Here is a 15,739-nt window from a genome sequence, read left to right as displayed (position 1 = left end):
GATGCAATTCCAGTTGGCTGCACTTTGAACACAGGCCATTATTCACAAGAGTCCGCCCTAATGTTAAAATGAGGTACCGAAGGTCAGGCTCCTAATAATAAAACAAAGACCAAGGTTCCCACACTCACATAAATTCCTAAATCTAGAGGCCACATCAGCAAATGCACATCGAAAAACCTAGGAAACTTCATCAATAAGTAATGGAGGAAACAATCAATCAAATCAATATTGAACTTTCAGATTCTATATCCCCCAGATTCTAAGCCTGAATATGATCAGAATGAACCGTTCCACCCACTTTGATTTGAACCACATTTCTAACTCAGAAATCTAATCTAAAAAAATGGAATTTCAGTCTACTGTCAGAGCATAATAGCACATGTAAAAATCAATTTCCAATCATTCCGGAGGGGACAGAAAAAGTGTTCAAAAGCACAGGCTAAAAATCCATATATGCTTGATGATTAATAAGTATAATTTTCAGTTCAGAAATCACTACTTTACCACTTTTTAAAAAAGAACCTAACCCTCCCTTGCTGCAGGTTAAGACCATTACTTCTTGTCTTACCTTCAATGGACATGGAGAACAACTGCTCACTGTCCTCCTCATAACAGCACTTAGATTTGAAGACTTATCAGATCCTCCTTTAGACTTCTTTTCGCAAAACTAAACATGCCCAATTTTTTTTTTAACCTTTCCTCATAAGTCAGGTTTTCTAAACCTCTTATTTTTATTGCTCTTCTCTGGACTCTCTCCAATTTATCCACATCTTTCTTATCATGTGGTGCCCAGAACTGGAGACAGTACTCCAGCTGTGGCCTCACCAGTGCTGAGCAGAGCAGGACAATTACCTCCCAATTGTTTTACATACAACATTCCTGTTAATACATCCCAGAAATATATTAGCCTTTGTAGCAACCGCAACACATTGCTGGTTTATATTCAATATGTTTATATTCACTATAATCCCCAGATCCTTTTCAGCAGTTTTACCACCTAGCCAGTTACTCCCCATTTTGTAGTTGTACATTTGATTTTTTATTCTTAAGTATAGATTTTGCATTTGTCTTTACTGCATTTCATCTTGTTGATTTCACAACAATTCTCCAATTTGTCAGGGTCCTTTTGAATTCTATTCCTGTCCTCCGAAGTGCTTGCAACCCCTCCCAATTTAGTGTTATCTGCAAATTTTATAAGTATACCCTTTCCTCCATAATCCAAATAAGTAATGAAAATATTGAATAGTATCAGACCCAGGACAGAGCCCCACAGGACCTCACTAGATACATCCTCCCAGGCTGACACTGATAACTTCTCTGAGTACAGTCTTCAACCAGCTTTGCACTCCACCTTACTATAATTTCATCTAGAATGCTTTTTTGTAGTTTGCTTATGGAATGTCATGTGGGTCTGTGTCAAAAGCCTTACTAAAATCATGATGTATCACGGCTAGAGCTTCCCTACTATTCACAGTATCCCTGTCAAAGAAAAAATCATTAACTTAAAGAAACCAACAGATGTTTGGAAAGGTTAATAATTTTTCAAAATGGACACATCAAGGCCTTGTACTTCCCCTCTTGTTAACTAATGGTAGTTCTCAATTCCCTACATTCTTCCAGATGTGTTTCATGGTTTGAATTCTCTGGAGAACACCAAACCCCACAGGACAGTTGTGTTCCTGCTTAATAGTATTTTTTTTTACTTTAGTTCTGAATTAATCTTTCATTATAGCAACATTTAATTTAAAAATTTTACTTTCTTTCCTGTATAAAATAGGTTTTCAAAGAGGAAAGCAAGTAAAAATTATTTTTTTATATATACACACACACACACACACACACACACACACACACACACACACAAAACTAATTTTCTCCTTACCACTACTACTGATCTACAAAAAGATTTAAGGAATGCATCAGCCAGTCTCCTAATGCAACTTTCACAATAAAAATCCACAATCATCCAACTGTATTGCACTGTATGAGCAAGATATACTAATATTTGTATACACAGAACTGCAACATTCATCTTAAATCTATTTTACACCAGATTGTCAGATAACTAAAAAAAGACTAAGGTTCCCAGACCTGACGAAGAGCTCAGTGTAAGCTCAAAAGCTTGTCCGTCTCACCAACAGAAGTTGGTCCAATAAAAGATATTACCTCATCCACCTCGTGTTTCTAATATCCTGGGACCAACATGGCTATAACAACACTGCATAAAGGAAGAACTATAAGGCCTGGTCTACACTTGGGGAGAGGAATTGATCTAAGTTACACAACTTCAGCTATGTGAATAATGTAGCTGAAGTCGACGTACTTAGATCGACTCACCGCGGTGTCTTCACTACAGTGAGTCTACTGCTGCCGCTCCCCCGTCGACTCTGCCTGCGCCTCTCGCCGAGCTGAAGTACAGGAGTCGACGGGAGAGTGCTCGGGGGTTGATTTATCACATCTAGACTAGACATGATAAATTGATACCCGCTGGATCAATCGCTGCCCACCTATCCTGCGGGTAGTGTAGACATACCCTAAGGAAGCCACTCAGTCCCATCACCACAAGTAGTCATAAGTGTATAGCAGTAATTGAATACCATTCTGTTGAAACACAATACAAAAAAGTGAAATGTGAATCAAGTCTAAACTACTTAAATGTAACTTTAATTGATGCAGAAGGAAGTGATTCCTCTCTCTCCTCTACCCTCACCAAAAAAAAAAAAGTAATCATAAATGTCAAGTCAAGGGTTCGGAGCCTTTGCCTCCAGAGAACACAGAGGAGGATTACAGGTTCATAAATGAAAGTTCAAGGAAAGCCTGTAGCACAGTGATTCTTGATTTCACACCATGCCATTATATTCCCTGGAAGCAATTCTGTTATCCACAGCTGTTATTGAGAAGAACTGAGAAAACAAGGTTGTTGTTTTTTTCTGAGTGCATTTCTATTTTAACCAAATATTTTCAATGTTGCTGATTTTACTGTTTTTAAATATAGAAAGAAAATAATGAAAGACCACTTATAAGATATGATAATTATTAAGAACAACTGGCAAAAAAAGGATGTAAATACCAAAGGTATATTTAGGGAAATCTTACCATGAAGGCCTGCCTGCATTCCTGTTACAGAAAAAAGGAAATGAAGCTCAGAGGATTTTTTGCCTTAAACGTGAAATTCACGGAATAGTCTACACTGTGTATATCTTTCACTAGAGAATGTTAATACAAAATGGTAAATACAGTAACTAGACAACAGTTCCGTCCTCCATTTAAATCTAATATAACCTGGCTGGCTACCAGCTACATCAAATCTCAATGAAATAGTGTACCTTTAATTTTTCCACTGAAACTTGAAAATATTTTGTCACTGTTCTGATTTAATAGAGAATACAGAACAGTAATAGCAACACTATATGCACTCTCCAAAGAAATGTGTGAAGCACATAGGATTAACTTTTGTTGTTAAGCAACTTTCTTCAGTAACCTTTGTTACCCTCCTCTACTTCCTTTGCTAAGAACTCAATTGTTTAATTAATTGTTTTACATAGGTGAAATGGACCATTAGAAAACATTAGACAACACTTAATTAATAATTTATACGGGGAGAATGCAAATCATTTTGAGGTTTGGGTTTTTATTCCCACACCCCTAATTAATATTCATGAGGATAATTTCACAAAGGCAGTTATAAAACTATGTCAGAGGGGGCCTGAAAATATAGTTATGGTAGCACAGAAGGAGGAAATTCTTTTTCGCCTTGAAAGGGGGATTTAAACCCAATACAAACATTTACTGAATGATGGGTTTTATAATATTTTAATCAAGTTATTCATTACACAGAAATAACACTGTGGAAAACCAGATAATGTTACACAAAGGCTAAGTTCATTTGTTCTGGACAGGTGGCCAGTCTGCATCTCTGTGCCGGCAGCCAAAGCCCGCCCACAATAGCACTAAAGACGATTATGCAAATGATCGCTATTCCCTGCTATTTTCCCAGGAATGGGAGAAGGCTCCGTGTGGAAGAAGCAATTGTTTCCTAGTCATGTGGAAAAACAAACCAAGCAGATTTCCCCCTGCCCAAAGGGGAGAAACAAGAGAGGGAATGTGCACAGGAGATAACTATATACACTCACACACTTACTTACCAGTCCAGTCTTCTGCTGCTGTGCTACATTTCAAACATTTATCATCAGAGAAGGAATCATAAGAGAAGTGATGCTTGGTATTTCCATATAGGAGTGCTAATACTAGAGGTCAAAGGGAGTGTTCCGACCCCAGGAAATGCATTGTTCATGCATAACTATTAACCCTTTTCCCCTTGGATTCCACTGAGGAACAAAACAGAACAATGTAAAGATTGTAACCCCCCTCCCTTCCTATGTTGTACAACACTAAAATGTGAAAACTGTGTCTGTGTGACATTTTCTTGTATTGTGTGTAACGTACAACATTAAACCTATGTAAAATATGCACCTAAACAGCTCGAATGGTCCTTATGCATCATATAAAATGCTTGACTTGAATGAAATACTTTCTACTTCACACAAATGTCAATCATTCACCTACACATAAGGGGAAAGTATTTACCTATCACTCTGCTGATTATGGGAAGATTTTCTCTCACAGGATTAATCGGGATGCAACTTTATACAAAAAGATGCAATTAAAACAGCAGAGCGCAGCTTTATTAATTTTAAATAGACTAATGAGAGGGACTACCTCCCTCCCTCCCACAAGCCACCAGGCATTAAGTAGACCCAATGTGGAGATAAACTGGCCATAAGCCATAGCAAATGACAGTCTGCCCCCTTCAGCATAACCCTCTTTAAATGAAGACCATTCAGCCCAGCTACTGAACACCCCCCAACTCCTCAGGGGAAATAAGGGTACAGAAAAGGGATGCCTCAGTCTGGGTGAGACTTACAACCTTCCTACACTTCACAGGCTAATGGGAGCTATGCCAACTGCCTCCGGCAGAAGTTTACCCCAGAAACTGGCCCACAAATCTCTCACTTGCACTGGATGCATGCCCCAAGTTGCAAAGGTAGTTACTCCATTTATTAGCCCTTTGTAAATTTTCTTCCTTCTTTTTTCAATTGCTATCCCTTATCCTAACCAAAGAGGCCTGTGAGATGTCATTAAGGTGAAAAAAAAAAAACAGATACCTTGTCAATTTTGCCCAGAGGCAAAAAAACCAACCCCTCCTCACCTCAAAAAAAGCAATCTAATCAGATTCACAGCAAGCCTGGAAACCCATCTCTGACAACTAAAACAACCTGCAAGGCAGGAGTAGGCAGCAATTGAGCACTCAGATGGTACCTCAGGTCAAATGGAGCCAATCTGCTCCCTCGCCTCCTGCAAATCAGCCAGTAGGTGGTGACAACATGCAGAAATTCCCAAGTCAACAGATAAATCCTGCATGTCTTCTGGGCTGGAAGGAGGCATCCAGATGGTGGAGGACATACCCCCTCAATACAGACAAGGGGCTGAAATTGGGCATCCCTCTCCCAGGCACATCAAGTACCTTACTCCCTCAGAAATCATTTAATAAGTACCTTAATCACCACACCAAAGTATTATATGAGTACATCCAAACTGTAATCTTTTCTTGCATAGTGAAATAATTCCATGTACCTCTAACTAGACAAATATCATTAGCGACAAAGCATAAGACTAAACAGAGTCACAGAGTTTAAGGCCAGAAGGGACCACTAGATATCTAATCTGACCACCTATATACCACAGGCCTCCACCACCACCCAGCATCCTCACACCAAACCCAACAACTGAAATTAAACGAAAGAATTACTGCCATCAGGAGACTAGACTATTCTATGCCACAAGGAGAGAATAGGAGGGACAAAGATGCACCAAGGCCTCTGCTTTGGCAGAAAAATTATTAAGTGAGATATAGCCAGATAATCCTGGCAAGTGACCTGCACTCACATGCTGCAGAAGAAGACAAAAACAACTGTCAAGGTTCCTCCCCCACTCTGAACTCTAGGGTACAGATGTGGGGACCTGCATGAAAAACCTCCTAAGCTTATCTTTACCAGCTTAGGTCAAAACTTCCCCAAGGTACAAAATATTCCACCCGTCGTCCTTGGATTGGCCGCTACCACCACCAAACTAATACTGGTTACTGGGGAAGAGCTGTTTGGACGCATCTTTCCCCCCAAAATACTTCCCAAAACCTTGCACCCCACTTCCTGGACAAGGTTTGGTAAAAAGCCTCACCAATTTGCCTAGGTGACTACAGACCCAGACCCTTGGATCTTAAGAACAATGAACAATCCTCCCAACACTTGCACGCCCCCTTTCCTGGGAAATATTGGATAAAAAGCCTCACCAATTTGCATAGGTGACCACAGACCCAAACCCTTGGATCTCAGAACAATGAAAAAGCATTCAGTTTCTTACAAGAAGACTTCTAATAAAAATAGAAGTAAATAGAAATAAAGAAATCCCCCCTGTAAAATCAGGATGGTAGATATCTTACAGGGTAATTAGATTAAAAAACATAGAGAACCCCTCTAGGCAAAACCTTAAGTTACAAAAAAGATACACAGACAGAAATAGAATCATAGAATATCAGGGTTGGAAGGGACCCCAGAAGGTCATCTAGTCCAACCCCCTGCTCGAAGCAGGACCAATTCCCAGTTAAATCATCCCAGCCAGGGCTTTGTCAAGCCTGACCTTAAAAACCTCTAACGAAGGAGATTCTACCACCTCCCTAGGTAACGCATTCCAATGTTCTAAATAGTTATTCTATTCAGCACAATTCTTTTCTCAGCCATTTAAAGAAATCATAATCTAACACATAACTAGCTAGATTACTTACTAAAAGTTCTAAGACTCCATTCCTGGTCTATCCCCGGCAGAAAACCAGCATATAGACAGACACACAGACCCTTTGTTTCTCTCCCTCCTCCCAGCTTTTGAAAGTATCTTGTCTCCTCATTGGTCATTTTGGTCAGGTGCCAGCGAGGTTACCTTTAGCTTCTTAACCCTTTACAGGTGAGAGGAGCTTTCCCCTGGCCAGGAGGGATTTCAAAGGGGTTTACCCTTCCCTTTATATTTATGACAACAACCTAAAGATTATTCAATCTGTCCTGGGGGCAAATTCTTTCCCAAACCCACCTACGACAATCAGTTAGACCCTGAACATGTGAGCAAGAACCAGTCAGCCCAACACCTGAGAAAAGGAATACTTAGTCCTGCCTCAGATCACTGCCCACCCCCATCCCCATTCATACTTCAGAGGATGGAGATTCCCCCCCCCATTCCCCTACCCCCCAAAAAACCCAGAATACATTTTGGGGACATCACTTTCTGACCCCTGCAGGTGGCCAGCTGAAGCCTTGAAGCATGAGCTTTAAAGAACACAAGACAAAAACAGAAGTGAGCCCCAGGTCTGCTAAACCCTGCCCTTTACCATGATAAGCCAGCCCCATCATATAGTCACACTCAAATTTGTCCAGGTCTCTCTCTCAACACTAATTAAGTTGTTTGCCCCCACAACTCCCACTGGGACACAGATCCAGAATCTCACTCCTTTGGTGGTCAGAAGCCTTCTTCTAATTTCCAGCCTAAATTTGTTCATACCTAGTTTATATTCATTTGTTCTTGTACCGATACTGTCCTTTAGCTTAAATAGTTCTTCACCTCCCTGGTTTACCTTTTCTTAACCCCCACCTCCCATGTATTTTTAAGGAGCAATCACATCCTCAGCCTTCATGGTGCAAGGCTAAACAACCCAAGCTCTTCCAGTTTCCTCTCATAAAATAGGTCCTCAATTCCCATGATCACCCTGGAAGTTTCTTTGCACCTGTTCCAGTTTGAATTAATCTTTCTTGAACACAGATGGCCAGAATTGTATACAGTATTCCAAATGAGGTCTTATCAGCACCTTGCGTAACAGCATTAATATGTCTCTCTCTCTCTACTGGAAATGCCTCACCTGATACATCCTAGGATTGCATTTGCCTTTTTCATAGCCGCATCACATTGGTGGCTCATAGTTAAGGCTACATTTTAGTCCTGGGTATTTTTAGTAAACGTCATGGACAGGTCATGGGCAGTAAACAAAAGTTCACGGCCCATGACCCTGACTAAATTGGAGGGGGGGGGGGCGGTGACGGGTGGCCCAGGGTTGATGGAGATGCTCGGGGAGGGGCAGCCCAGGAGTGCCGTGGGTGCTCGGGGAAGGGAGGGAGGGCGGGCAGCAGGTGCTGTGCGGGGGACAGCCTGGGACTGCCACTGGTGCTGGGGAGGGGGTAGGGGGAGAGAGAGGCAGCCCGGGACCACCGCAGGTGCTGGGGGGAGTGGAGGGAAGGCAGCACATGGCCCCAAACACCTGCTGGTGCTGGGGGGGGGTTGGCAGGGCTGGCAGGCTACCTACCAGGCTCCATGCCTCCCTGGAAGCAGCGACATCTCTCAGCTCGTAGGCGGAGGAGCGGCCAGGCAGTTCTGCGTGCTACCTGCACCCCGAGTGCCAGCTCTGCAGCTCCCACTGGCCAGGAACCGCATATCTATGTATCTAAGACAGTTTCTTAAAGATCAATAATTATGTTATTTTAGTTCATTGACTGTGCCAATGACGGATGGCTGATATTTCCATTATGAGTTTGTTTTAAATCAAGGTATATTCTTTAAAGTCATCAGAGGCTTCTTCCCTCACAAAACTGCCTCCAGAGTAAAACCTTGCCAATTAGAATATGGCTATCATATGAATACAATTTATTTGTTGATGTAGAAAATACTAAATTAGCCCATTCTGTATTCACCACCCTGCCACCCAGGGAGAATTTGACCCCCCTCACACATACTGAAGAACTGAGACATATTTATACCACCCCAAAATAAAATAAAATAAAAAAATCCAAGGTCTTTCTGACTGATGAAAACTAATGTAGAAAATCGTCTACTGTTTTCAGAGAAGTGAAACTGCCATCTTTCCTGAAAAATGCACTCATCTTCCTAATGTCAAAAAGCTGACGCACAGTGCAGAAGACATTTTCAGCTAGCACTTGATTTTGAAACTCACATTGCTAGGCAAAATCACTGAGAAAATAGTGATAACCAACGTTAAAGAACATATCTGCTAACATCATGGATGTTACAACCAGGCTTCAGATCAGGTCAGAACATGGAGGAAGTACTGGGAAATCAGCACCTAGTTGAAGAACAGGTACCTCAAGCTAAAACCAATCATAAACAAGAAAATGATGATTGGAACTGGAACGTGCTCCAGAACTTTGTTCTGCCCTTCCATCAAAGGCACCTCCATCCCCAGGTACCCGACCCACTTTCTCAAAGTGGTGTGAAGCTTCAGGATCCTGTTGGACTCAATCCTAAGACAAGATAAGCAGATAGTATGAGAACTGAAAAAAGCTACTTCCCACTGGGGAATTCACCCCTTCCACCTACATAAAGGTTTGGCCACAATGGTCAAGGTGTTTTAGCACTTCCAGGTTATTTTACTGAAATCTGCTGTATTTGACATCTCCCTATTTAATTTATTTATATTACATTTTAATATGAATAATATAATTTTGTGATCTGACAAGTTATGAAAGGATAATCAAAACTAGATCAACTATGTTTTTTTATTTTAAAAGGGCAGGTTTGGTAAATTAAGGGAATTAGAGAAATCAAGAGATATCATCTGAACTGAAGAGCTCAAGGAGGAGGCTTGGAATTTCTTCAAATCAGTTGTAAAAAACTACCTGGACATTAGCATTCCACGCAAGGTGGAAACACTTGTAGGGAAAGGCTCTTGACTCAGACGGATGAATAACCACCTCCAAAATTGTATTAGCAGTAAACAGAGAGTCTATAGGGCATGGAAAAAGGGATTGATCACGGGGCGGGAGGGGAGCCACATCTTGGAGGTTAGAAAATGTAGGAATAAAGTGTTGAGAATTTCTAAAAGTCAAGATGAATTAGCTCCTGCCAAGGAAATTAAAATAAATAAGAAGAGGTGTTTTAGCTATATAAATAAGTAGAGAATAGGGAAGTATGCAGTTGGGCTGCTATACAGTGTGGATGAGAAGGAGATTAAAGATAATCTACATATAGTGCCAAAACTATATGAATACTTTGCCTCAATTTTCAATAAGTATGATAATATTGAACATGTGCACGATGGCAGGACACCTGATGGAAATGTGTATAGAAATAGAAATTACCACACCCGAGGTGGAAGAAAAGCCTAAAGCTCAAATGAGGGGGACCAGGTAATATCGATCCTAGAATATTGAAAGAACTAGCACATGAGTTTGCCAGTCTGGTACCAGGGATTTTTATTAAATCTGTGTATTCCAGGATAGTCCCAAATGACTGGAGAATAGCTAATGTTGTGCGTATATTTAAGAAAGTGATCCAGGCAGCTACAAACCTGTTAGCCTGACTTCAGTTGTATGCAATGCTTTAGAAAAAATTGTGAAGGAAAGAATAATTAAATTCAGGGAGGGAAATGATAAAGGGGTTGTAACGCCACATGGATTTACCAAAGGAGATAATTCCAGACTCACTTGATTTCCTTCTATGAGAAAATAACTGATTCTTTACAATGTTAGAACAGCCATACTGGGTCAGACCAAAGGTCCATCCAGCCCAGTATCCTGTCTTCCCACAGTGGACAATGTCAGATGCCCCAGAGGGAATGAATAGAACAGGTAATCCATCAAGTGATCCATTCCCTGTCGCTCATTCCTAGCTTCTGGCAAACCGAGGCCAGGGACACCATCCCTGCCCATCCCGGCTAACAGCCATTGATGGACCTATCCTCCATGAATTTACCTAGTTCTTTTTTGAACCCTGTTATAGTCTTGGCCTTCACAACATCCTCTGGCAAAGAGTTCCACAGGTTGACTGTGCATCGTGTGAAGTAATACTTCCTTTTGTTTGTTTTAAACCTGCTGCCTATTAATTTCATTTGGTGACTCCTAGTTCTTGTGTTATGAGGAGGAGTAAATAACACTTCCTTGTTTACTTTCTCCACACCAATCATGATTTTATAGACCTCTATTATATCCCCCCTTAGTTGTCTCTTTTCCAAGCTGAAAAGTCCCAGTCTTGTTAACCTCTCCTCATACAGAAGCTGTTCCATCTCCCTAATAATTTTTGTTGCCCTTTTCTGAACCTTTTCCAATTCTAATTTTTTTTTTAAAGATGGGATGACCACATCTGCACACAGCATTCAAAACGTAGATGTACAATGGATTTATATAGAGGTAATATGATATTTTCTGTCTTATTAGGGCTGTAAGGTGATTTAAAAAATTAATCACAATTAATCGCACAAGTAATAATGCTGTTAAACAATAATAGAATACCATTTACTTAAATATTTTTTAATCTTTTCTACATTTTTAAATATACTGATTTCAATTAAAACAAAGAATACAAAGGGTACAGCTCTCACTTTATTTTTATTAAAAATAATTGCACTTAAAAAACAAAAGAAATAGTATTTCAATTCACCAAATACAAAGTACTGTAGTGCAATCTCTATCATGAAAGTTGAACTTACAAATGTAGAATTATGTGCAAAAAATAACTGCACTCAAAAATAAAAGTGTAAAACTTTAGAGACTATAAGACCACTCAGTCCTACTTCTTGTTCAGCCAATTGCTCAGACAAATATGTTTATTTACATTTGCGGGAGATAATACTGCCCACTTCTTGTTTACATCACCTGAAAGTAGAACAGACGTTCGCATGGATCTGTTATAACTGGCTATATTCACCTCTTGGACCAGACCCTGTGCTCCACTTAGGACTAAATCAAGAATTGCCTCTCCTCTTATCGGTTCCAGTCATTTAAGCACATATACAAACAGGGTTAAAAAAGTAACATTTCCAAATTTTAATCAACGTATTTATGTAACATTTTGCTCTTCCACATGAACTGCCCAGAAAAATGTATTAGTATAGGATCTCTACTTCCCTGGATTCTGAAGGCAGAAAAGCATCTGATGGTGGTGACAATGGGGTTGTGGGAGAGGTTACACTTCAAAAATTACTTTCATGCAGCCTGGCTGAGATGTTTTTGATACATAAATGAGTGCTTCTACATGTACAGTGGAACATTTTTGGTGAAGTTGCTGAGCTTCCACATACATAGATTTCAGGGATCTATGACCACTGGTACCTCATGACCAACTGGGACATTTACTAAGACTTAGCAGATTTCATTGTAGTGTCATGAAGATTATACTGAAAAGGACCATATGTGATATTTTGCTTAATGTATTGTACATACTAAAAGAACTGAGCTCCCTTATTGGTATCTTCACTCATGTTCTCCATCTCTTCTTGCCCTCTTCTAGGTACCTTATTACTTTAGCCAAGCCCCAAATTCTCCCGTTTATATTCTGATTTATCAGACTATTACTACATACTGAGCTCTCCTCAGCTGGAAGTTCTACTGAATCCTACTGCATAAAATAGCAACAGCAGTTGTAAGTTCCAGACATACTGTCTCATCTCAGTGAAAAGCAGTGCCAAAAAGCAGAAGAGCTCACAAAATGCTTTCTTCACAAAGGTTGTTTCAAGCAAACTGCCTTCTTCTAGACATTTCCCTCTAAATCATGCTCTTTACTCAAAGTTAGCAGACAGGCGGAAACAAAACTATGCCCAATCCAAAGAAGAGATTGGACTGAAAATACATTTTCTATGAGCCACCTGGAAAAGCCAATATTAGGAAAGGATATTTTATCTTCTGAAGTCTCTTTAAATTTCAAATCAGTTGGTCATCTTTCCTTGTCTGTTCTCTCTCATACATATATTATATATAATATGCATACATAAAAGACTAATAAAAATGTATTGTACATTTGTAGTTGTGCAAAAATCCCTACAGTTCATTTAGTGTATAATTAATGTACTCTTGTAAACTCTTCTTGTTCCATTCTAGCTCCCTGCCCCAATACTTTCATTCTAATATATAGATTATGGCCTTATTCTTTATCATTCTAAGGCTCAAGATACCAGTACATTTCTGGTTTACATTTTTGGACAAGTAACAGGATAATTTATCAGTTCACATCTGAATGTCTGTTAGTTACTGGTTTCAGAATAGCAACCGTGTTAGTCTGTATTCGCAAAAAGAAAATGAGTACTAGTGGCACCTTAGAGACTAACCAATTTATTTGAGCATAAGCTTTCGTGAGCTACAGCTCTAATAAATTGGTTAGTCTCTAAGGTGCCACTAGTATTCATTTTCTTTTTGTTAGTTACTGGTAACTCAGCTATTCATTCCTAAAATATTTTTGCTGCTCATATATTACTTGTAACAATGTAGAGAAATTATGTTAGCTATAAGCCAATGGGAGAAAGAAAAAAAAAGAAATTCATTGTAAATAATCTTGTCTTGAAAGACAGACATTGGAATGTGCCAAATCAAATTAATCCCAGACACAAAGATCTGAATAAAGCTTTCAAACTGAGATATATCAGGGAAATTACAGAGATCACTTAGAGAAATAAAACTAACTTAATTTGGTACTGCATCTTACACACTGGCCAATGTGTGGCTAAAATTTTAAGTTTCTGCAAAGTAAAATGCTGTTCACATGAATGCCCAAAGCCAGAAAGAAAAAAATACTGTATATACATGACTGAAAAATGCAGATTAGCTTTCTAAAGCTTTGTTTTACACTAACACATCAAGAATAAATTTCTCCTAAGAAAAGGCAACAGATATATTTTTAAAAAAATTCTGAAACAGAATCAGAACCAAAATGAACTACGCTCATTAATATCAGCATGGCTCGATAACAGATTTTAAAATAACCAATTATTTCCTCTACAAGAAGTTTCAAATCTGTAGTCAGGTCTCATCCTCTCCACTCAAATCTTTCTTTACTCACATTTTTCATTTTGACTCCTACTTTGTTAAATACATTGTGTTTTTCTGAACATAATGGAACAAATTCATCCCAGTGTGTAAATTAATTAACCTCAGTTGATTTCACACTATTATAAAATATGTATATAGTGTTTTCCAAACATAGAACAAGACATGTTCCCTGCTCAGAAGCACCTACTATTTAAATCAGGGTGAATAAAAATTGGTGAGTTAAAAAATTAAAAACTGATTTTATTTAAATTTGATTTTTTTATTTAAATTAAATACATTTTTAACCTAAAAATGAATTTATTTGGAATTATGACAACCTATATTAAGGCCTAAACTTACTATAATTATTACAATCATTTAAATTAAAAATATATATTCCAGCAGTACATATTTACTGCTGAAGTTTAAAGAAAGCCAAACCACGGAACTGGTGGAAGTGACTAGCTTAAGCACCTGTATCCAGAGTTTCCTGAAGTACTAAACCAGCTTTTGACAGCAGTTGCAGAGAATATTTTCTTCATTTCAATTTAATGAGTTCAATTCAACAGCTAATTTGTTAAAAGTTGAAAAACCAACTGGGAGTTGAAAAAGCAGAAAAGCTTATTTTTTTCTTCTAATCTACAAAAAATGAAGTGTCAGAGGATAGGATCTACCAGTTCTAACATTTTGAAGGACAAGGTGAGCAGAAACAATCAGTTCAGTTTACTAACTACAGATAACACGTCTTTCGTTTAAACAATCAGTTTTAAATGCAAAACATGTTTTGGTAAACTTACCTTTTCTTCTTATGTATCCAGTATACTTAAAGTGATTTAATAAATAAAAACAATACTAAAAATGCTGTTTCTGCTTTAATTAATTAATTTCCAATTTCTATTCAAATGCAACTTGACACAAACTTCAAGTAAAAAAATTAATCATCTAGTAAATAAAAATGCATCATTCACCATTTTCTAACATCATATAAAAAGGTAAAAGTTAAGAATCTGGATAAATGTATTTTACGCTTTGTAAGTACTTAAATGTATATAGATATAGTCTATCCTCCTGGTTAGCAAAAAGAAGTACCAAAATTAGAGTAAAGGTAATATTTAGCTCTAACTGCACATTTGAATATCTAACAGCCAATGAGAATCAACCTTTCTTTATGAAAATAACTAAAAAGTATAAATGCAAAACAAGATTAAAATTATTAAAATCAAGGTTTCCTGCTTGCTGATTTAAATCAATCCACCTTGATTTAAATAAAACAGACAAACGTAAGTAAGACCCAGGATGACAACTCATGAGATGGAAAGTGTGGAGACTGAGAAGAAAAGACTACTTAAAGAGGAGACTGTGTATGCCAGGAACAGGGAGTAGCACGATGGAAGGTAAAAAGCAGAGAGCGATAACGTGAGACACAGAATACATCTACACAGCATTTTGGCGTGAGCCTCCCCGCCCACACTGACAGACTCAGGATAGCGGAACTCGTGCTAGTGCTCTAAAAAAAGCTGTACAGACAGTGCTTTGAAGTTGCGGCTCAGGCTCTAAAATTCACTCCCACTCCCTAGGCTTCAGAGTGCAGTTTTAGAGCACTAGTGTGAGCCCTGCTAACCCAAGAATGTCAACCCAGGCCAGGAGGCTAGCTCCAAAATGCTGTGTAGATATACTCTCAGCGTGCAGGAAGATGAGAAGACTGTGAAGAAGCTAGGAAAAGTGGATAGTAGAGAGAAGTGAATATAAAGCAGATGAGGGCAAGATTATATAAAGCTTTGCAAGTGAGGAGGAGCTTGATTATTATGCTATAAAGGAGAGAAAGACAATAGGATTCAATGGAGGGGGGATAATGCAGTTGAAGAAGGGAAAGATGACATCAGGAAGAAGCA

The 15,739-nt window shown here is 38.8% G+C and overlaps 2 protein-coding genes across 6 annotated transcripts in view; one reads left to right on the top strand and one right to left on the bottom strand.

Annotated features, from left to right (window-relative positions):
- The window catches only part of FCHSD2 (FCH and double SH3 domains 2), a 225,104-nt gene that overhangs the window by 120,331 nt on the left and 89,034 nt on the right, over positions 1 to 15,739 (bottom strand). The gene's annotated exons all lie outside the window — the stretch shown is intronic.
- LOC144930406 (uncharacterized) overlaps positions 1 to 15,739 on the top strand; it is a 69,745-nt gene that overhangs the window by 11,521 nt on the left and 42,485 nt on the right. The window contains exon 2 of one of the 2 annotated variants that reach the window (XM_078852072.1): positions 11,176 to 11,237. The exons of the other annotated variant lie outside the window; for it this stretch is intronic. Coding sequence (XP_078708198.1) covers positions 11,176 to 11,237 — 62 coding nt within the window. The remainder of the gene's footprint in view (positions 1 to 11,175; positions 11,238 to 15,739) is intronic. 2 annotated transcript variants of the gene reach the window in all.

This window comes from Lepidochelys kempii, chromosome 1 (genome assembly GCF_965140285.1).
Source record: "Lepidochelys kempii isolate rLepKem1 chromosome 1, rLepKem1.hap1, whole genome shotgun sequence".
NCBI lineage: Eukaryota > Metazoa > Chordata > Testudines > Cheloniidae > Lepidochelys > Lepidochelys kempii.
This window is presented reverse-complemented; position numbering and strand designations above follow the sequence as displayed.